We start from the raw sequence: 25,088 nt of genomic DNA, 5'->3' as shown, positions 1-25,088 counted from the left end.
CATTATTTGTTTATATTTAAATCATATACCCAAGTTTCATTTTTTCATGCTTTTATGTTATTGTCGTGTTAAAGGAATAAACGACATAGAATAAATATTCTGTATAAATAATCAAAGAGTCGAAATTAAATCTAACTTCTGTTTTGTTTTTATTTTTAAATCATATGTTCAAGTTTATTTTAAATGATGTTGTTTTCTTTATATTTCTACACATTTTAAGGTTAAGGTTGTGTAAATATATACAACTAAAATAACCTATAAATGTTATTGGTTATAAAATGGTGTATTTGCATTCCTCCGTTAGCTGAAATTCTATTAGAAAATCCATTTGCACAAATTTACAAAAGAGCTTTGGAAGAAATGGTTGTACAAGGTGACAGTGAATTAGAACTTAGGTTTGTAGACAGGATAAATATGGATCGTCGTAGGTATAATAAGCCTACTGCAGATGAAATTGCAGGCGTCTTCAATTCATCTGAAGGCGAACCTCCAATGAATTTTTAAAATTCCAAACAGGGAAGCTTTTATTTATCCTCATTAACCACAAGACCAAAGCTACCTTAGTAAACCAGTATTTATTCACAAACAATGATATGTTTGCTGTCTTTTCATGTTAAACCACTGGAGTGATTCAAATTATTTATTGAAAATGACATCAACAAAAGCAAACAAAGAAGAACAACAAACTGGTTTTTACACAAAAGATATGGTGTAGGGATGCCTATTCGGACACATAGATAATGTTATTCTGAGTTTGTTTAAATACCGGTATTGCAAAAAGTTGTTTTACATTTGAGCTTTTTAGGGACTTATGTCCCTACAAGCCACTAGTCATATTATAATTTGTCATCATAACCAGCAACATTTATGATAATACTAAAAAATACACCTCCAATTCTTGTCTACAGCCTAGACGACACCAGACCCGGTCTAGACCCAGGGGCGCTCAGCCCTCGTCAACCTTGAGCTTGGTAACCGGTCCCAGGTCCCAGACACCGGTCAACATTGGTAGTCTGACCAGGAGGTCACGGGTTCAAGCCCCGCTCCCACTCACGGAATGTGACGCAACAGCACAGGTTGTTTGCAACACGAGGATGTGATTATATTGTTGCTTGGAAGTGGGTTCAAGTTTACAACGTGCCCACTTGAAATAGCCATTTGTTATGTTACAGTTTAAAACTTTATTCATTAACCTGCGCTATAATATTGCTTACTTCGTCAGGGGAAAGCTTAGTAGTTTCACAGGTTTCATTTACCGGTACTCATAATTTATGAATATTGAGCATTTGAGCTACATATTTCAGTCTTACTCTGAATATCCAGTGTAATGTAACATCAAGAAAATGGTCCAGACATTGGTTGAAACATTGAACTAAAACCTGTTTAAACCACACAACTATTTAGTTAGGCTACACTAGTACAGTATTGAGTTCTGGGAAATGAATAATGCCTTGTCGCTACAGTACAGGGACTTGCTAGCAAGAAATAGCGAGACATGCGGGTTATTCACACATGGAGAAAGATATATGGAGTGAGAGAGATAGTTTTCCGCTGTGCCAATTAAAAGCCAATTTCTAAAGCGTTCAGTTTTACGATAATGTCATATAATGACAGACTCCAACGGTTGGACTATGCGACATACATTTGTGCAACGATACCGTATGCCGTCACTCGTAATGGGGGAAATGGGGAAAACTATTACACGTGGGGATTATGACACAGTGAGAGGGAATAGAGCTACGGGGAAAACTATGAGGAACAGAAATGGTCAATTGCGCATGATGAGATCGAAGCCAAAAATGGTGTTAATTTTGGGATTGGTTGACTTCCGGTGGCTGTGACGCAATACTACCTGTGAAACCGTGTAGCAAAGGGGACATCGATGTTGGTAGGCCACCAAGTCTTAGAAATCTGTGCAAGTAATGTCTTGTTCATAACGGGATTGTAGACATGAAGAGGACGATACCCAAAATATATCGAGATAAAAATAAAGCTTTCAAAGTAGTTTATTACATATTTGGGATGGATCTGCTGACGAGAAAGTATCATAATGATTTTTTTATTAATTATGAATTAATTATGATTTTTAATTTGAGTTTTATTATTTTATCTAACTACTTCAGACGATCAGGTCTAAGTTCAAAATATAGCGAGTCAAATATACTTTTTCTAAGGTCAAATGCATGTTTATAACATGAAATGGCTAACAGATTTAGGACAATTTTAAGAAATGTAAAATAAATCGCTAGCGTAGTTGAAATATTGTTAGTAAAACAACGACGCTGTTTAGAAACAGCTAAAGAAAAACGTTGAATAAACTTAAGAATAAACGTAAAAATCGTTGAATGGTTGGCAGTTGTAAAATTAAAATGATATTGCTCGACTAACTGTAACTAGCTAATAGAGGCTGCAATTAAGACATTAGCACAAATACAACAATTGTACATCATCGGCTGTAAACTTACGATGTCATTAGCAGAAAACTTTTACTTCTATTACACAGTACAGTTCAACTTAACAATACATTTTCAACGTTACTTCCCTATCCGCATGTTCTGCATAGAGTATGATCGAAGTGTGTGACGGACGGCCAATGTGATAGTATGACAGTGTGGCAGTGACGCGCCGAATCTCTGAGTTACACCCGAGTGACGCAACAATCATCAGCGTGACGCATTGTGACTAGCGCTTTCACCGAGGTGTGAACCACTTCGGCGCCTCCTACCTCTCAATATTGGAGACGTCCCATCAATATGAAGATATTGATATGTCCTTAGTGATTTGACATTTGCTAAAAAATGGTCTAAGTGAGCAATCTAGGTTTACGTTTATGACAACTCTTTTAGCGAGCGTATTCACGACAAAACTGTCCATGCGAAGTTCTGTGTTTAACAAAATTGTCATACTTAGCGTTCAAGCTATGATATCAGTAGTCTTTTAGCGAATTTCCCATAAGCTATTACCGTAGGTCTTATGGCAAGACCTAGACACGCGACCGATTTACTTTTTCGTTTTGAGGTCCCAAGAGGTCAAAAACACAATCCGTTTGGATTCATATACATTTGTGTGTCCGTTAGCACGAAAAATCGAGCAATAATGATACGATATTGATCCAATTTGGTACTGTACAGAAGTGTAAACCTCTGGTTTGCTTGTTTATGTACGAATTTTGATCAAATTTGGCAAATTTGTAATTTTATACTTAGCTGTCAACATTTTAATAAAAAAGAAAACACCTTATTACCTTCCCTGTAGAAGAAAGCCTAAGTACTCGTTAAACTAATGTTATTGAAATAGGGTATTCGTATGACATTTGTAAGGGGATATTTGAGTGAAAATCTAATCAGGCAAACGGAAATTTGCTTAGTCTGCAGGTTTGCTGTGGCGGGGGTATTTTTTAAATTACAAAAGAATCCTATTTGCACGAGCAGAATTCAATGGTTGAACCTAAAAAGTGCAGACCGAAAGATAGCTAGACACAGGGTGAAAATAGGTTGCCAACATATAAACAGTGGTTCTTTGTTAATAAGTTGTATACTAATTCGCTATCTATATTATATGATTAATAAAAGACCTATAAAATTATCATTTTGAAAACCATCTAATAATCAACAGTTGAGTTTTATTCTCCTTAATTTGAAAAGTTAATTTAAAAAAATGTCAATATCAGAATTAGCAATCTCGCGAGCACTTCAAATGTTGAAGGACGAATGGATACTCTATTAGCCATTCAAAATTAAGTATATTCTAACAAAATTGTTTTATTGTCTCCTTTGTAACGTTCGAGATTTATAGTCCAGGCACTGGCAACGGTTAATAGTTAGTTGGAATTTGCGGGATTTGACATTAAACCCAAGTCCACATCAACAGTGATGAATCATATTGGGTAGCTGATTAATGATCTCTCCTCGTTGATTAATGACCAGGGAAACACATGTTCTCGCGTCAGTTGGTAACAAGGCTACATGAAGTAGGATAATGATTGACACGAGGTCTAAGTTAGGCTATCTATAATTCAAACTGAACCGCTAGTAATGCTTGGCCATCTTCTAGAACAAAATACCCCTAACAAGCTGTGTTGTAAGAGTTTAACGTCTTTGATGTTTAACTCCATCAGTTTTTTATTACATAAGGATTGGTAATCAGTTATTATGTGTCGGTTCTTCTATACTTATTAGCTACTAGGTTCTGCGTTAGGTTATTGAACTACTATTAACAGAAAAATATGAATAAAAATATATTGCTCGTCAAAACAATGAATAAACACTGTACATTGTGATGAATGAATTGCAAACTTTTCGAATTTCCAAACATTGCAGGCTGTTAGAAAAAAAAAACACAAAACACTTGATCTCGAAATAAATAAGAGTTCAATTATAAATGCACGTCCGCAGATTGAATGTATTATTTTTTTAAATATAACTTTGGAAACGTATCGCGTATTTTACTTCCTCTGGCTAAAACCATACTCTTCTTCATATTCTTCAGAAGAATATGATATTCTGGTTGGCTAATATCACATTGTATTCATCTTTTAATCAACCAATAGACATAAAACAACGAAAATAATAAAATCCAAAGTATAATTCCGTTAACCTAAACTACAATGACGTGCATGGTTTGAAATTAATAAATGTAATGATGAGCATGTTAACATTACAAATAAATAAAATAAAATAAATATTTGTCAATAGCACTAATGTTGAATACAAGAAATAATGCAATGACTTGCTCTTATTGTTATGCCTTGAATCTTTTGTTATTGAGCAATCTTTTTAAACTAGGTTTTTACAGCCATTCCATGATTGAATACATGAGTACGCAACAAGATCATACGAAAACTGATTCCGTATGCGCTGGTTTACATATCTCATACAAGCTACCATTAGCCAGTTTTCCTGTTGCAATAGTTATCGATTATCAGATTTGATTTACAACGACTGGAACACATTAATCTAAACAAGTTGTTTAAGGCATCTAAAACACGAAACAAACACTATCTCTCTAGAATAATTTGTCACTATTTCCACACATGAATCCCACGCTTAGCACGAAAAGCACGATACTAATTGTGTGAACAGACTAATGTATTTTTTCAGCTGAAATATTTTCACGTTGTGTTTCCAGGATGTAATTCCTACTTTTAGCAGTTCTTCAATTATCAAGCGGATTTGAGGAGAATTTGACGGAAACTAAACAAACGCTGAAGACTATAACTAAACTACAACTTGTTAGCTGCGCTTAAAGGAAATATTAGATAAAATAAAATTAGTAAATGAAAGTGAGTGTTAAGCATGTAAATTTATTTAAAGCTGATTGCTGTAAAACTTTGAACTGAAATCGGAGTAATTTGTGAGATGAAAGAGGAAAGTAAAAAAGTTAAAAGTATATTACGAATATGTTATGAATTATGTATGGCAGTAAACATGTATGCCAAAGTTAAAACATGTATATAGTAACCAAAGTTTTTAGTCATCAAATATGCTATATTGTGGTCGAGTTTTTTTTTAATTTACAGTCTAAGCTAAACCCTTCATGAAGACGCTTCACGAAAGGCAAATACGACAAAAGTGACTAAGTAGCTTTTAAGAAGATTATAATCAACTCACAAGCGTGAAGTTTGTTGCAAAACTATTCTTGTTAAAGGCCTAATCTAAATAATTCTACCTATTAAATGCAAACATTCAAAAGTACACATAATATTAATTTTACATAGAATAAGATCAGAACAAAATCCCTCAAAATCCTTTTATTAAAAAAAGTTACTAGCCTACTTATAAATTTAAAATATAAAAATGCATGATTAAAAACTAACCCAAACCGTTACAAACACAATGGTAATATCAAAGATTATGGGACTGCTAATGCAAACAGGACAAGGTAAAAATAATCTCAATTAGCAAGAGCCATCACGCAACGTTGAATGTTCATTAATTAATTGTTGGTGATGTGGCAACACTGCTGGCGTTATGTTGCGAATCTGATGACCAAGGGATCATCAGCGTGTCATCGTAGCACGCTAGGGTCGTTATCATCAGAGGCCACTATTGCCGCGCTAACACTACTCACGGTGAGTGTGAAGTAGTGGTACTGTAGTAGGGAGTATCAACGCATTACGTGGATGAAGGTTATTCGGTGTTGTGCACCGTTGATATAATTTGGGGCATTTCAAGAAGAGGACCGCCGCTCTTTTATAGCCCACTGAGGTGGTGAGGTTAAATGAGATTAGTTTATGATAATGTCTAACAAGGTGACATTTAAAAAATGTACTCTTTTCTGAACCAATTAACATGACGCGGGGGGGGGGGGCATAACGATTTGTCTGTTAGCGAATTTCCAAATAAAGGAAAAGGTCTCTTTGAGGTCTAATGGTAGGAACACAGAACAAAGAGTAGACATGGATGTTAAAATGCAAAAGAAGATAGTTGTTATATTGTACTAAACTTTAAACCGTCTTAATGGAAACTCCAACATAAATTCTTTATGTATGACTAAGTTTAATCCGAACCAAAGTCTAAACTGTATAAATAACCAAAATATACTAATTCAGATAAGATTCAGATCTTAACTCAGGCTTAAAGAATTGACCACTCATAACGTAAAGTAGATGAAGACGTTAGTCACAGAATATAGAGAAGACGATGTCCACTCTGCATACTGCGATAGTCAGTTCTAGAAGGTACGAGGGCCGCCATTTAAATGGTGTTTCCTAGAATTTTGTTAGATTATGCCTCAGTGTTTCCTAAGTATCTTAGACCCATGCACTCTATAGCCGAAGAGGTGTGTATGTTAATTCGTCCTTTGATTGATTTTGGAATGAAAATACTCGCTTGGTAGCGACCCTGAGGGTGATTTTGAGCTAAAAAACCCTGCCTAAGCATAAAATTATGCCATAGCGTGATCTCATCAAAATTACAGTCCTTAACAGCTAAACCCAAAATAAACACTCAGGCTGCGGAAAACCCTGTCATCACCGTCCAAGCGTAACACCATGAGCTTGCTACTACACAACTACCACAATCAAACGTAATTGTTGCGATTACTTCTATTTCATAATAACATAATACGCTCTTAAGTACAATACGTCAAGAGGCAATTGCGTAGTAAAGTAATGTAATTGATTAGGTAAGATGCACTTTGCATTACACATGGGTTTGCGGTTGTGTTATAACATGGAATATTCCTAAAGGTAAATTGTCTAACATTTTCTTGGAATTTTTCATCATGGAGGAAATGAGTTGATGGTCAAGTAGAAAACATTATGATTTAAATGTAACTTCAATACTTTCGTTTGTTTTAGTATGAGTTCTGTTTTACTAACTTTTATTGTCAAGATTGAAAACTAAACAACGGGATGTTGCGTTGTCCATAAAACCAAAAATTAAATAACAATATGAAAATATAAAGATAATAAACAACTGATATTTTGATGGTATAAAACAGCTCCGTATCTATTGTAGGTTAAAATGTCGATGATGATTTTTTAATTAACTACCCATTAGCTAAAGCATGGGAAGTAGATACAATCATTTGAAAATCGGCCGACGTTCCTAACCCGTATTTGGCCCGCTCTAAGGTTAAAAAAGCAAAAAAGCGAGTTTCTGGGAAATGTAGGGATTTTTTTATTTTATCTTAATTCAATAAGGCGAATCTGGTATTTAAATACAATTCCATACAGCCTGAGGTAATTATTAAAAATTATAAAATTTGTATATAATGATTTCCACAATCTCATCACTATTCGAGAACCGTAAATTATTTGACCCTCTTATCCATCACCTGGGTGTCTGCGTTAAGCAACACATCAGGGTTTCTTCAGTAGATCTTGATCTGACAGGAAGTCAGTCGCAATAATGAGCCATCGCATGTCGTGAAGACTTCATGATGAAGATCTAACGAAGTCCAAGGTATCTAGAGCACATCCGAGCACTCATAACTGAGCAATTGAGGCCACTATTACATGTGAGAAGTATTACCGGAGAGAGAGAGAGAGGGAGTAAAACTGCGAGTATAGTGCATTTTATTCTGACCAATACAATTAAATACAGTTTAAATATATATAATTCAATTTGACACCCTCATCTGTTGGTTGGGAAAGGCTACTAAATCGTTAGACTTTGTTCTTGCTTGTACAATTCTCAGCTAATAGTACATAATATCCTAGATCTTGTACTGATGTAAGATGAAGATAGGAGTATCTTATTATGATGGCACATAGATCCAAACCCCCAATCGTGGTTGATAACATCGTACTTTAATCATGTTAAACCAGTCCCATTATAGAATTGTGGCATTATGTTTCTTTAAACTCATATAATCTCTGAAAAAAAAACGTTTAAACCCGTGTTCATGGATATGTACTTACTTTCCGTGTCCTGAAATCAGACTTCGCTTTTCAAAAAATTAGCTACCGATATGGCATTGTCATTCGCTTGTAAAAGATCATCTAATGTGCAAGACCGGTCGAGACGTGGACAGATCAGCAGATGACCAGGATCCTGAACAGCAGCACAAGCACACAAGGTGTTTTCTTCGTCTGGTAAGAGACCCCATTTCTGCATGTTTGACTTGCATTTTGGTACCTCGACCGTGATTCGATTTAGGGTCTTCCACATCGTGTAATGCAGGCCTCCACCAGGAGCCAGTTCCTCCCTGGCTGGTATGGGAGGGTTAATCATCGTGGCCTCCCACCTTGCCACCCGATTGCTTGAGAGTGATCCATCCATGACTCGTGTCCGTGATAAAAAGCTCTTTGGATATGTGTACGGATATGGATATAAATATGTATGGATAAGTATACATGCCATATATACTACGGTTTAAACGTGGTTAAACATGTCTAAACACACAGTGTGTTACTATTGGAGCCATATTTTCTCTTTTAGCAGATGCAGGCACGAATGAACATATAATAATTTACTATAAATCCGATACACTTTGAGTTTGGCATGATCCGGAAAGAGGAAGTATTTTGGAACAGCACACTCCGTCGGTGGTCAAATTGAAGTATGTTTTTGTTCTAAAACTTGCCAACTTTAAAATCAAATTTTCACATCATTCGCAGTAGTTGGTAAATAATATCAAATATATTTAATGGTATTATTTAGGGAAAAAACAAAACAATTAAATTAATTTAACCTAAAAATGGGAATATTTGATTTAGTATGCAAGCTACGTTTTAACATATAAAATAGAATGCAAATAAAACTCTGTAAAAGTGTGATCTGTGTTCAAGTAAGGCAATTGAACGAACCAATTTGCAGTTAGTAAATGCCCTATATATACCTCGGTTATGCGCAAGAAGTCTATTGCAAAACGAGCAATAAATTGCACTAGACACTCCGCATTTCCCTTTCCATTTCAATAATTATAGATTTAATTTAGCTGAAACATTTAGCGTTGGCAAGCAGATCGGGCATTGCTAATCGTTGGTTGGACAGCTTGAAACATATAATTTCCCTTTAGTGTCGTAATGTGCTTTAATGTGATCGGCCACATCTACATCAAACATTCAGCAACTGGCCCAGGAAGTAATTAAATTCAGTTTTGGCACAGCGTCCCAAATAATAGCCCTCCTTTACGACGGTTAATTACATAGTAGGAAATCACTACTTATTCTCGAGTTTCTCAAGCATTTGATCAGATCTGTCCCAATTTTGACGACTATGGGAGGATATTGTTGAGAAACTCAGGTTGGTCTCTGTTATATGGCTAAGTAGGCCTAATGGCCCTAATGTAGCTGAGTTATGGTTAAGTTATATATTAGTCCTTACGTTGAAATCAGAGGGTTGAAGGTTTAATTCTGAGAAATGTAAATAAGCTCTTTGATTGTTCGATTTATAAATTCAACTGACCTTTATAATTAGGCTTTCAATAAATGGTGTAGCACTTGGAACCAATGATTTAACATAATGATAAATAATTGAGAACATTTACCACACTGCATGGATGAATATTTGTTATAATGCGGAGTTTACACAATCTTGATCGAGTACTGTACAAAATACCATAGATATGGTACCTTATCTAAATCCTCTGCTACAGTACTGACAGTGCTTTTTCAGTCTAGCCTTTCATCTGAACCAGGAAAATAAAAAAAAGTATTAAAACAAAATGCTCTAAAGTACGTAGTAAAACATAAAAGAAATATATTTAAAGAGAGATACATGATAACGAGCAATATTTAAAAAAACAACAACAAAAAGCTACAGTCAGCACTCATAGAGCTGGATTTAAATCTGTGAATCTATATAATGGAACGTTTAACTTGTACCTAATTTAGCTGATAAAGATAAAAGATTTGTAATACAATTCTTAACTGTGATGTACGTTCAGTTACTGCTTTCCTGCATTACATAAAGTAGGCTACGGTACCTTTAGTCCAAGAATTTTAGGAATAATAAAGCCATTCGACCTAACAAATTCGGACTAAGTGGAAACTTTGCACAGTTGTTTAGTAAGCCTTAATAAATAAAATTTCAAAAGTCCCCATAAATCTCTGCTGTGCTTCAGCCGCCATCTTGGAAAATGGCGGCCAATTTTCACTTTTTTGACAATATTTCACAAACTATTGGTATTAGAGAATTTTTGTTAATACAAAAATTAAAGAACGTCTAAAAATACATCTTTTTTATACTACAATGTTTGCTCTATCTCTAATGGTTATTGAGATAAATAATAAACGTTAGTATTAAATAAAAAATTCCCATGTTATTCTTATGGAGGAAAATAACATTGTTGCAGTTTGCTTATTTATGGATACATTTTTATCAAACTTGGCAAATTTATTTATTTCATACTAAGCTATTAATATTTAACATAAATATACACTTTAGTACCCTCCCTATAGCAGTAAACCTAGTACTCGTTAAATTTAAAGTTATTTAAATAGGGAATCCATCTTACATTTTTAGGATATATTTTAGTAATGATCCAGTCCGGCAAATTCAACCTTAAAATCCGGACTTAATGCGGCTGAGGCACAGCCATTATTTTTGCGAACTTTTGCCATTTTCATCAACTAGTCTCACTGTGCTTAACTGTGCAAAATTTCAATTTAGTCCGGATTTTAAGGTTCAATTTCCTAATATTTACCGACAAAAAATTATACCGGGAGTAATAACGTAGGTACCACTTAAGTTTTTAGTAGTTACATGGCAGTGACAAAATAGTAAGTGGGCTTTAAATCATAATACTAATAAGAAAAATTATTGTTAATATGATTGAAAAATGAATATCCATTTGCCTGACTGGATTTTTACTAAAAATACATCCTAAAAATTTAAGATGGATTCCCTATTTAAATAACTTTAAATTTAACGAGTACTAGGTTTACTGCTATAGGGAGGGTACTAAAGTGTATATTTATGTTAAATATTAATAGCTTAGTATAAAATAAATAAATTTGCCAAGTTTGATAAAAATGTATCCATAAATAAGCAAACTGCAACAATTTTATTTCCCTCCATAAGAATAACATGGGAATTGTTTATTTAATACTAACTTTTATTATTTATCTCAATAACCATTAGAGATAGAGCAAACCTTGTAATATAAAAAAGATGTATTTTTAGACGTTCTTTAACTTTTGTATTAACGAAAATTCTCTAATACCAATAGTTTGTGAAATATTGTCAAAAAAGTGAAAATTGGCCGCCATTTTCCAAGATGGCGGCTGAAGCACAGCAGAGATTTATGGGGACTTTTGAAATTTTATTTATTAAGGCTTACTAAACAACTGTGCAAAGTTTCCACTTAGTCCGAATTTGTTAGGTCGATTTTCATAATATTCTTCCACTACTTGTGTTATGATTGTATACGATAACGTACTTGTTTAATGTTTTAACATCATGAGTCATAAGGCCTGTGACGTTGTAGAGGGTGTGGGAATATACACGTAGCCCACAAATTACTTGAACATCAACATACTACTACTTACTTGTAATTACTTGGCATATACTTATTTGCAATAGTACTTTACAAGTGTAGAAATAAAACTTCACAAAATAAAACTCAAACTGTTTAATAGTATCCGCACAGTGTGGCAGCAACATTAGCTACATCAACTATTTGCTACACGTTGCGTCGCTGTCTTTAGACAGTCCAGACATATGACAAAACTCCGATGTTTATGGAACCAAAGTGTACGCCTACACTATTTCCATATCCATATTTATAGCGTACTTTCGATGATTACACACTGAGCCAGGACACTGGCCTCGTCATCTCACACGTGCTGCAGTGCGGCGTCCTTGACTTTGGAACCTTGGAAGGTGGACTGGTGGATCGGAACACTGGATTTATGAAACCAACGAAACGCGTGGAATTGGGCCAATCAGCCTTCAAAACAAACCCGAAATATAGGCCTAAATTTATATAGTTACATACTTATTTTTACATACCTGGATCGTTGCGGACTTTTTCTATTATAATTAGTAAAAAAACAGTTTCATGACATTATGGGATCTGCAATCTATTAATGACACGAACATTCAACATACACATTACACTTGCTTAAAAAATATGCCGCATCCAACCTACTAACTTAGCGAATTTCCATTTGCCTGACTGAAATATTCCCTTAAACATGTTATATTTATATTTATTCGCAATTTAGGTAAAATATTAGGTTTAGTAAGTACTTAGATTTGCTGCTACAAGAAATGACACAAGTGTACTATAAATGTTAATACTGTACCTTGGTATGAAATGAATAAATTAAAAAAAGATTATCAAAATAATTATGTCCGTAAACAAGCAAACTACATCAGTTTACTTATTCTCCATAACATCAACATAGGATTTTTTAAATGTATAACTTTTTGGAATTTTCTCCGTAACCATTAAACGTTTAACAATTGGCGTCTAATGTATAGTTATAAATGTTGTTGTTTGATCTTTACAAAATTGTTTGTAAAGACGCTGCGAAAATTTGTAATTTGACAGCGAAAAAGCGGTTTCCCGTTTCCATTGTCCAATTGTGCTGTTTTCGCCATAATCGAATTTCATCAAAATTGAACGATCTTTGATTGAGTCTTTCATCGTGATAACGGAGATTTATATGATTTTGAACGGAAGGTGTTTTTGGTCTTTGAGGATACCTAAGCGAATGAGGAAAGTGGCCCCGGGTCTGGTTCCTATATGGGTAATTCACTTAAGTAATAAAGTAAATATGTGAAAAAAAACTATGTAGGTTAGGTTATACAGGGTGTTTCCAAATTGTCTGGGCATATTTAGTGGACTTGTTTCTTGGGCTAAGACAAACATAAAATGCCATATAAGTAGGCTATGAGTCTAAAGTGCCTAGATTTCTGTTTGTCGGTCTGCTTGTGTTTTTTAATAATTATTTTATATCTTGGGCATTTTTCAAGATATATATTTAAAATTGGTATAAATGTGTAGTTTTGGAGGTAAAAAGAGCTTAAAAATGCTCGTTCTAATATCTCAAGCCGTTTCAATGTGGCGGCCAATTAAAATCTTTAATGCAAAATTTCATGAAAACCGTAGTTATTGAGAAAATTGTTTTTACGATCAAAGAGATGTAGGAAAAAATTGATAACTAGGATGTTTGTCATCCGATTTTAACAAACAATTCCTCATTTGATTTGGATTTAAATTTTCTATCCTTTTTAACCTATAAAAAATGTTTTTAATATTTATGGTTTTAATGAAATTGTGCATTAAAGATTTTAAATTGCCGCCATATTGAAACAGCTTGAGATATTAGAACGAATATTTTTAAGATCTTTTTACCTCCTTAACTACACATTTATACTAATTTTTAAACATCTATCTTGAAAAATGCCCAAGATATAAAATAATTATTAAAAATCACAAACAGACCGACAAACAGAAATCTAAGAATTTTAGACCCATAGCCTACTTATATGTCATTTTATGTTTGTCTTAGCCCAAGAAACAAGTCCAAAAAATATGTCCAGACAATTTGGAAACACACTGCATAGTGTAATTAATGTAGATTAAGTAGTCACTTGAAAACGGGGGGAGTTTCCAGAGATTAAAATTAAAACAGTCTTCCTTCCTAATTATCCCTTGAACTTTTAAAGCACGGTAGAAATCGAAGCAAGGTAGAAATGTCGAACTGTTGATAACCAAGTATATTTGTTGCACTACTTATCAACCATACCCAACGTAAAAAGTGTTTGCCAAGCGGTCTGTGAGAATTATAGAAAATATTAAATCCTTATATTAAAAAGTCAAATCCAGATTTCTTATCCAAATTTAAACTCCCATCTGAATTGTAAACCCTCATGGTATTGGTAAGGACTCCATTACCCACTTCCATGTACAAGAACTGCGGGAACGACAGTTATCGTGAAACTGGAAATGAAGGATGTTGACATATCCCGGGATGCCCAGAGGTCTTGAGACGTGAAAGCTGCAAAAAAAACTCCAAGAGTGCCACAGGCGACCCGCTCTTGTGCAACTGTCGCTCAACTGAGGCCTGTGTCCACCACTGTGCTGCGACTGCAACATTCTGCGGCAAAAGTGCAACAGTAACGAGGGAAATGATCGCGCGGTTGGCATTTCATTTTAATTTGAACGGTTACAAGCGATTACTTTAACGACCCAACGGACTGTCATTGCAGGATTTACCCAGTTTTACATCACTTCACTATTACAAAAGTTGTAGCTATGAAGAAATTTATCTCCTATTAACCTGTCAGCTTCACTGTCTTATCGTCAAATGCAACTATGGTATTTTTCGTTCTAGCTGGTTGGTGATTGGTTAGAAGGACTTCGGTCCGATCCGGAGAAAAGACTTTTTATATAGTTAACTGGATTTTATAGTGAAGGAAGCAGAATTTTTGTAGGTAACTAATATAAATGCGAAATCTATCAATATGCCTGTCTTATTGAGCAATTAAAAGTTTGTGTAAACTACTACTGCTACTGCTCTTCGTAGTATTTATGTATACAATGTTTTACGTCATGACAATTTTGTTTGGCACATTTCGAGCAGTGCAAACGATTTAGGACCGTTATATTGTATTGATCTTTGTTTACACATTTTTTTTGCCCGGGGGTTAAAAAAAACTATTAATTTCCTATATGCACTCTAATACACAACCAATTGGTATTTACTCGGGTTTAAAACTTAAGTTTCATATCATCCGATAAAACTTTACATGCTGTAGTTTATAGTAGTTTATGTAGTCTATACGTGTGTATCAATCAAACATTGGTAATCTATTTACTGAAAATAAAATATATAAAGGTAAAAATATCCTACATTGAAACTCCATAACGGTGAATATTTGATTAGTTATTGTAAGTCCTATTACTTATTTAGGAACATTTTGCTAATTAACTCAACGTAAGGAACTACGATACTGTAGAAAAAAACCGTGGTTGACCGTGGAACCTTTCAATGCATCACTTTTCAAGTCAACCAAACAAATATAGACATTAGACCTCACAGTAGAATTACCAATATATCGTTAATTGGAAGAGAGACGAGTGGACAGAAAGGGAGAGCTGTAGTCAGCTGTGGGTCAAGGTCAGACGACGACCTTGAAACAGCTGACCAGTTCCTCCGGAGTTGCCACATGACATAACAGGCTGGCCAACATTCCCGCTGGACAACGTACGGCCAGTAAAAAATATCAAGTAGGCTACTCGACAAAGTTTAATATAGTCAAATAGTACTTCATTTCACCTTAAAGTTTTAACTCCCTTATGAAACAGACATAAAAAGGTTAATAACAATAATCGTCATCGCTGTTCGGAATAATAAAGGAGGAAGGCATTTTGAACAGTTTTATTTACCTTCATGAAAATAGTAATCACTGAGGAAATTCATAAATTAAGGAATGTTAAAAACTGATTTGGTGAAAGAGCGCATAAAACATTTTTGTTTGAAACGTGGTAGTCATTATACAATTTTATGACAATCCAATAATACAACAACGTCTTTATGTTTTTAAGAACCAACCAGAGAAAGCAATTTCGTGAAAAAAACACAAACACATTAACAGCACAAAAAATACCCATCCCAGTTTTAGAACGGCTATGGGCCTAAGATCTACCTACTAAAAAATACTGTATCACCAGGGGTCAACTATCAATTTACTATTTGCACTTGAACCGATTGGTATGTAGTCGGGTTCAAAACTCAAATAAAATAATCCGATAAAACCTTACATGATGTATACACATGATGTATAGCACTTAATAATATTTATACAGTAATATATTGACACACATTCTATGAAATAATCGTTCGATTACAATGATGATATGCTTATTTTGATTAAGTGCTACCTGGTGAAAACGAAATACTAACAACCAAAATTTACATAAGCAAACTACTCTTTATCTCGTGATCTAACACTTCCAGACTCGTTGGTATTTTGTTTTATTGACTCATAACGAAAAGTTCATCGCGCTTTAAGCACGTTAGCGCAGTAGGGAGCCTGAGGCTGTAAACTGACAGATTAGGGAGCGACAAAAGACCGTGTCGCAACTGCAGACAGTCAAAAAGTGATTAGTTTGACATTTGCACATGTTGCAATAACCTTTGTTACATCTGCACAGCCACAGTACACGATAAATCACGCTGTGGCGTAACACGTGAGCAAACCTGGGACGAGACCCCAGTGACGTCAGGGTGAAATGAGCAAGGAGATAGGACGTGGCCCCTGTGACGTCAGAGGGTGTTGTGATCAACGCTTTTGTCTGACATGAACAAGTAGATAGGACGTGGTCCCTGTGACGTCAGAGGGTGTTGTGATCAACGCTTAAATCTGACATGAACAAGTAAATAGGACGTTGTCCCTGTGACGTCAGAGGGTGTTGTGATCAATGCTTAAATCTGACATGAACAAGTAAATAGGGCGTGGTTCCTGTGACGTCAGAGGGTGTTGTGATCAACGCTTAAATCTGACATGAACAAGTAAATAGGACGTTGTCCCTGTGACGTCAGAGGGTGTTGTGATCAACGCTTAAATCTGACATGAACAAGTAGATAGGACGTTGTCCCTGTGACGTCAGAGGGTGTTGTGATCAATGCTTAAATCTGACATGAACAAGTAAATAGGGCGTGGTTCCTGTGACGTCAGAGGGTGTTCTGATCAACGCTTTTATCTGACATGAACAAGTGAATAGGACGTTGTCCCTGTGACGTCAGAGGGTGTTGTGATCAACGCTTAAATCTGACATGAACAACTAAATAGGACGTGGTTCCTGTGACGTCAGAGGGTGTTCTGATCAACGCTTATATCTGACATGGACAAGTAAATAGGACGTGGTTCCTGTGACGTCAGAGGGTGTTCTGATCAACGCTTATATCTGACATGAACAACTAAATAGGACGTGGTTCCTGTGACGTCAGAGGGTGTTGTGATAAACGCTTAAATCTGACATGAACAAGTAGATAGGACGTGTTCCCTGTGACGACAGATAGTGTTGTGATCAACGCTTATATCTGACATGAGCAAGTAGATAGGACGTGGTCCCTGTGACGTCAGATAGTGTTGTGATCAACATTTCTTGAATATTATGTTTCAGCAAAATCGCCTGTATTTTACAAGATAATAAATGGCGAAGCATCTTAGCCGTATAATAAATGAATGATGACATATTAATGTGGAATGCATGATGGCAAATGTATTTTTACCAGCTTGCAAATTTAAAACAAATGTCATTCTCCCCATTCGTGTTAATTTTAACCAATTGATAACTGTAAAGAGTAGGCCCTGTTCCTGATTCTTGAGCTAAATAATGTTTAAGCAGTGTTGTCCGAAAGTTGTCGTAAACTTTTCCTGCTATCTTATTGTTTTTTTAACAACTCTCATTTACACTTTTCATTATTCCTTTCTTCCAAGTAGATAATAACCACTCGAATTCGGGTCGTTTGCACGTCACGTTATCTACTTAATCTAAGCCCTGAATGTTTTCCATCACTTATTCAGCTTGAAATATAAATATTGATTATCTTCTTGACAAACAATAAAAAAGGTAAGTTAAAACCGATATGTTTGTGAAAATAAATGTACAAGAACAAGTAGTTTAGCCAACCAACTTAATACTCATGCTATCCCTCTTGGAGTGAAATGAGAACAAATTATGCAAATTATTGCAAATTGCAAAAATGTTTAGATCTACCATACACAAGAGTAAAGAAAACATTGGAAGTGGAGAAAAAAATGTTGGACCTTTAGATAAACAACTTTTAACTTTCCCTAAGGTCTGTGGGTTAGATATAAAATACAGGTTAAATTATATAAAAAATATATGTCTTGTAAGAAATAAAAAAAAAACAATCAGCTTTATTTAAAGTTAACTTGTTTTCAGTTACATAATAATATCCCTGCTACTTTCTATCTGTATAATAATCACTAAGTATACAATTATTAAACTGCACTTGAAAGCAAAGATTGCAGTTATTATCCTGGTCTCCGAGGCGTAGTAATTGTGTGGGTAGTTAATTACTGTTAATAAGTAACTATATGATTATTAATAAATAATGACATAGGGGCTGATACTGGTGAGGGGTTCCTAGGAAGCTTGCAAAGGGTACTCGCTCCTTGTTCACTTATTGTCTGTACGAAATAGAGTTTTAATAAAGTAGGAAAGTACATACGGAAGCTGAGCAGTAATTTTAAAGACAATCGTTCGTGTTCGTACTCTGGACACAGTTTTTATCGTGATCCACTATTAGCTACTTGAACCATGCTAGATACAAAAAATAAAACCGTTCCCAAATACACACATTGCAATACACAAATACACATTGCAGGTTTATAATAAAACTAAATAAATGTAAGAAAATGTTGATTATCGTACTCCATTTATTAATTTCACTTCCAGACATCATTGGATACAAGTAAAATGCGTGACACCAGGATCAATAATTTAAAATCGACTAAGGGATTTGTTTTAATACTTTTGTCCAATATAAAATAAGAATTTAAGTTTCTTTTACTAATAGCAAAATCTATTAATAGGCAAGCATATTTCTTTAAAGACTTTTTTCTCAGCTCGTGTGCATTGCAAGAAAAATCTACGCATACTGTTAGAAATATATTTTCCTGTAGATGTGCAGACAACCTTTATAAATTAAACCAGGCTAAAAAATAAGCACAAAAAATGAATTTAATTTTTTTTTTAAATTAACATAGGCCTTATGGGTTGCTATGCTGGGTGACAAAATAACAACAAAATATAAACAGAAAATAAAAACGGAAGAGATTTTAATCACTTGTATTATTTACAGCTAGGAGTGAAAATAAAGAAGTCTGTACATTACATATTTTTGGTCAAGTTTTCAAGATGGTTTTCAGCCGCTGGACGACCACTAGCAATAATAATAAAACAGCATATAGTGTGTACATGAGAAACATGTAGTTGATTGAAGCAATTTAACTAAAATTTCCAAAGGCTCCTATATCAGAGTGACGATCTAAAATAAATAATTTACAAATAAGGATTATAAATTTAAAATAATGATGTAAATACATTCCGTTGTACAAATTTAACATAATATTTAACTTGCTGTAGGTTTGTAGGTTTTGTAGGTTGTAGTTATCAACCTGATTCCTATTATAAGTACTAGATCAGCCGTTAAACTACTATTTTGAAACTAGATTGCAGACTTACCCGAGGCATATCTTATCTTCAAACTTGCTCGTCTTCTTGCTACTTGTAAAACACATATCGTATCAGCGTATCTATAGTTATAGCTCAGAGCTATGTATAAGCTGCATATATATAAGCTGCATTGAACTATGTATCAGAACGCGCAAATATTATATTAAGTTACCAGTTCGGTAAAATAGGGGATTGCCATACGAGTATGGTATACACATTTTGGACGAGTGACGTAATATATTTTTCTCCATTACTACCTTAATCACCATACTCATCTCTGAGAGGTAATGATATAAGTTTGTAGCCAATCACTGACATTAGAATATTAAATACTGAGTACCAAACTTTGTTTGTAATTTTGGCCTTAGAAACAAGTTAAAGATTAACTAGTTGTTGAAAGATAAAGATGACTGAGAAAAAATGCATAGGCATTTAAGTAAGCAAGTAAGTATATTGTACAGAAGAGGGTTTTTTAGGTTTGGAAATTTTGATGCTATTATAAAATTATTTCTGTTCAAAAATAAAGTTGAGTTTATTTGAATTGATTCGTCAAATTCTGTTACGTTGATAATTATGTGTTTTATAACTACACTAGCTTACCCCATCGTGGTTATGCTCACGAAGATTGAAGTTAAACATATGTGACTACTTAAATTAAACTAAGAGAGAACTTATTCTTTTAGAACATTAAGAGGGTTCTAACAGGTCAATTCAAGATGGCGTCTAAACACGCTAACGTTCCTAAACATGCATCTGCGGTACAAGCTCTCAACGTTCTAAAACTAATTTGTTTCCAATAATTGTGTATTATTTGTGCTATTAACATTTCAGAGCTTGCAGTGGGTGGAGCAAAAATAATTTTTAATTATTATTTAGAAGTTAAAATTGCATATAAAAAAGACTAATTTACAGATTTTCAAAATGATTGTGTAAATACAAGAAACGAATACGAAATTTCAGTTCAGCCAGTGCATAGTTTGGATCTTTGTGAATATGTTACAGTTCATTTCAACTTGATAAAGAATTTAATGATGCCAGGAGGTTATTTTTGTAGGACCATGTTTACGCGGTCATCCGGCGGGTGGAACCCTCTACCAGGAGCTTCGGACTGCTCACTGTGAAACCACCTACATAATATTTTTGGCCAGAAAACAATTCCCACTGTATATCCTTTCACTTGGGTTTACATGATTGTGACATAGCTGTGCATGTTTACAGTGTCTATGATGTTTTCACCAAGCGGAATGTACTCACTTAAAAGTGGATTTTTCCCCTATCCAGTAAAATGAATTATTAACACTTAATATTATGCATACATTTCTCTAAAAAAGAAAAACGACAAAAAAAAAACTAAAAAAGCTAAAATAACTTTTACTTAATCCACCAAAAACGTGAACTGGGATTGTAAAGCGACATACACATCTGAAATTGCATGATTCATTGTGCCATTTTTATTAGCCTAGGGATGGAAGTGATTGAACTTAGCAAGCACTTCTGATTTTTTCTTTTGAGTCACATTATAAATAATCATAAATCATCATACGGGACTGAGTGTAGATGGATAAGCTAATCATAAACAGCTGGTGTCTGGCAAAATTCATTACCGTACATATTGTAATGTGAATTAGTAGTATGTATTATATCAAATTTGATTAAGCAGGCAGCAAACAGTTTTGTGCGTACTAAATCCATGCGTGGAAAGCTCATTAAAACAGAATAGTGTGATGAAAATATTATTAATTACGTATATACTGTATAGCATTCTGCAAAATATTATTTATTTAATGGCTGAACGAATTTAAAATTAAATTCAAAATAGCTTAAACCATTTTTATATAGATTTTGATATAGCGAAATACAGGCGCACAATTTTCGCTCGAATATTTCTCATAGACAAAAGATTAATTTTTCACAGCTAGTCTATCCGAATATGATTTAAATTTTAACAAAATAACGAAGATTGGAGTATTAAACGTGCATGTAGAATATAAATCCGTCATTAAGAAATTCGAGGCTCAATAAGAAACTTCAATGGTTAATTCAAATATTTGAAATTTTTAAAAACTAAACTGCAAAAGTAGAAAACTAGGATTAAATGTTCCACTTCAAGTTTTAATACAATTGACACATTTTGAGTTTCAAACGTTGACTCGCTTGAGTTTAATCATCCTGTATAAGCAGGTCATATTCTGTGTCGAAGTGATTTGGATTTGTATAGATACGGTAATAATCATTTTTACTTATTGTTTAACCTTTAAAAACAGCCAACATGAAGATTGTGTGGGTTGTTGTTTTAATAAGCTTTAATAAGTTTAATAAGTTTCCATTATATTAGAACAAGGCACCTGCTCATTAATAGTCATAATTAGAAGTATATATGTCGATATTCTTGTTAGAGCCGCTCTTTCCCGCACGCAAATGCCGGCCCATGGTTAGTATGTCTGTCGTCTGTGTGTCTGGAGAGTTCCCCAACTGCCGTCAGAGATGTCGAAACTAGGAATTCCTTTAGCGTTGCCATTTTCGGCTTTCATTTTCTAAGAATCATCCAGTTCAACATTTCTCTGTAAAATGGTATGTTGTGTTACTAAACTCCCCCCGTAGTTTGTCTCCCCACTATCTGTTTCATGTCCAACGAAGTATGTATACAAGCTGTATAGCTGTATATAGTTTGTAGTATCTGACAACACGTTTTCCTTCACAATGCGCAGTTATTTACTTTATTATTTATATCCTATTATTTATTTTACCTCGTCTATTTATTGAGGGTATAATCTTTTTCATAGGTAATATTAGCGTTAATTAAAAATGAACGTGATTTGAACCGCTGTCAGAGTTTGCTGATGTTGATTAAAAAACCTATTATATGGCAAAAATAAAGCAATTCCCGATTTCTGACGATAAGTAAACTCGCAACCAAGACAAACAGAAAGGATGACTTATTATAAACTCACAAAAACTGTCAAGTTATCACACTAAAGGACAGAGTATGATTTTTACAGTAGAGCACACCGTGATTGGATCATGCAACCATATTTGATTAGATTAAAGGATTAGCTGCAGCTGGTTCCTATGGATAGTATCCATAATGGTACAAGCGAATATCCTCCGTTAAAATATAGACAGTAACTCCTGAGGTTGAGGAGTTGGAGATGTGGTTTCTGTTGGCATCAACATCTATTCTACTACAACAGGATGTGTAGGTCAAATGTAGCAAGGTAAGCAAATACTGGAATAGTGGACTCTGAACTAATATCGTGTCTTTGAGTTGTAGGCTATATCCCACTTGAGGCAATTATCTGAAAAAGTAGTATGAAACTACGTATATGGTTACACAATTAAGTAGAAATGACACAAACCATTGTGAATACTGTTAAAATATTTAAAGATTATTTGTATTTTAAACTCGTAGCTTTATACTTGTGGTTTGCGTTGGGGCATGGTCGTAGAAAGAAGTAATTGAATCTGCTTGAATTCAGATAGTAATGTCACGGATACCTATCATAGAACTTGTCTGTTTTTTTATGTAATTGAATATCCGTAGAAAAAATTAACTCAGCTCACATTTCAACAAAACTATAGGCAGTTTTTTGTTTATTTAAGCTAGTTAGTGGTGCAAACTAATAAGCGTTCAAAACAAAGGGACGTGAAATTTTATTTTCTAACCCTTTTCATATTCATCGATCAAAATATTTTTCTTATTAGCCTAACATGGTAATAGCTCGGGAGAAAAAACAATCAAAAGGGCTGCCTATTAAATTTGTGAGTGATACAAAAAACTAATACAGATTTAAAATATAAATCAATAAAAAAATCACCGTGATTGAATGGCATTTAATTACTTAAGGACAAAAATACAGGAAGATGACGTATGTATGAGATTTAATATCTTATAACATTTACTTTATGTGACGATTCACTAGAGTTCGACGGGAGGGATAGAAAGACGAAATATCGACATCATATTATGTCATTGGAGTGTCTACACATTTTACAAGCCCCCTTGAGAAAATTACTATATTTATTTAAACGTTATTTTAAGTGTTATAAGACGTATCTTTATTTACTTTGCGTAAATTTAATAACACGTATAATGCTGATCAAGAAGTTATTTATATTTATTTGTTACAACATTTCATTTATACGTTTAACAGTATCAACAGGAATGCTAATCAAGATAAAATTAGATCAATAATCAACAGTTCCATCGGTGATTGTAGTAACTGAACTTAACGCGTAGATAACATATTTCATTCATGAATCACAATCTAGTTTTAAAGCTGATTAATTTATTCGTTCAATATGCAATTCCGAGATAAAATTACTTGCGTAATGTACAAAACGAATTATTTTTATAAAATAAACTGTTTCTAGTTTTCTTTGGAATAATTAAATGACTAGATGTAAACGAATAGATTTGGATTAGCTGAAATGAATTAACAATATTAGCCTTATGAAAATTGTTGATGGTTTTAATTTCATGATTATCATTTTCAGCTTTATCAGAGCTAACATTAAATATAAAGTAATAGTTAATTAAGTTAATTTAAGTGTTAGAAATCGTAACGGTTTACAAATGGTATTATACATTTAATTATAAAACTGAAATTGCTATTTTTACTCGAGCATTATTCATTAGATTATGCATAACAAGTCAATAAATAATAATTATCTGTTATTTAAAAATATACTAAAACACTTGTCTTTTTATGATGATATATAAAAACTATGACAACATTCGTAATACATAATGAGTGTAACCTAATTAAAATAACCATAAATCAATACAAAAATCACAAAACCTAAAGTAAAAATACTAAATTTTGTACAGTACAAGTTAAATAAATTACCTTCATAAGAGCAAACAGCTGATCATCGTTGAGGTTAAGTTTTCCATTTGGCGCCATGTCGACAGAGCACGCGCGCGCACGACAGCCACCACACAACTGAGAACTGAGGAACAGCTGTTAGCTGACAGTGGCTGTACGATCAGCTGTTCATCGCCTCACCAGTCACCTGTGTCATTAACCTTGGGAGCATCCAGGATCAGCATCGGTAATTGTACTGTCATCGTAATTATTTGTCCAGTAATTCTCATCTAATACATCACACTTTATCACTGTGGTTTTAGATTGGCTACGTCATGTACACGAGGTTTTAACATCCAGGTAGTTATAATGAGTTAGTTTTGGTGAGCATTATCAGTGAAAATTATAATTAAGCCTATGTTTTCTATGATTTAAAGTTATTTAAAAATTATTCTTTACAATAAAAAAACATTTAATTAGCAATAAACTGGTAAAAGACGCAGCATGGTGGGCTTACCATGTAAACATGTGACTGATATAACTATCCTAATGAAAGGGTTATGTACGTGCTTAGCCATATTATTGCTACACCTATAATAAGTGAATATATATATTATAACGAGCTTAAAAATAATTAAAGATAATCTCGATGTTTTCTTGGAATAGCAAATC

The 25,088-nt window shown here is 34.0% G+C and overlaps 1 protein-coding gene across 1 annotated transcript in view; it reads right to left on the bottom strand.

The window, feature by feature from the left end:
* LOC129004275 (SEC14-like protein 3) overlaps nt 1-24,560 on the bottom strand; it is a 92,867-nt gene extending 68,307 nt beyond the window's left edge. Inside the window, exon 1 of the mRNA XM_054432794.1 lies at nt 24,459-24,560. Within this exon, the coding sequence (XP_054288769.1) occupies nt 24,459-24,515 (57 nt within the window). The 5' untranslated portion in view covers nt 24,516-24,560. The remainder of the gene's footprint in view (nt 1-24,458) is intronic.
* Nucleotides 24,561-25,088: the final 528 nt, after the last annotated feature.

The sequence above is a fragment of the Macrosteles quadrilineatus genome, unplaced genomic scaffold, assembly GCF_028750875.1.
Source record: "Macrosteles quadrilineatus isolate MER2022 unplaced genomic scaffold, UCM_ALF_1.0 Scaffold_1__1_contigs__length_201487025, whole genome shotgun sequence".
Lineage (NCBI taxonomy): Eukaryota > Metazoa > Arthropoda > Insecta > Hemiptera > Cicadellidae > Macrosteles > Macrosteles quadrilineatus.
The sequence above is the reverse complement of the archived record's forward strand: the minus strand, read 5'-3'. Positions and strand labels throughout refer to the sequence as shown.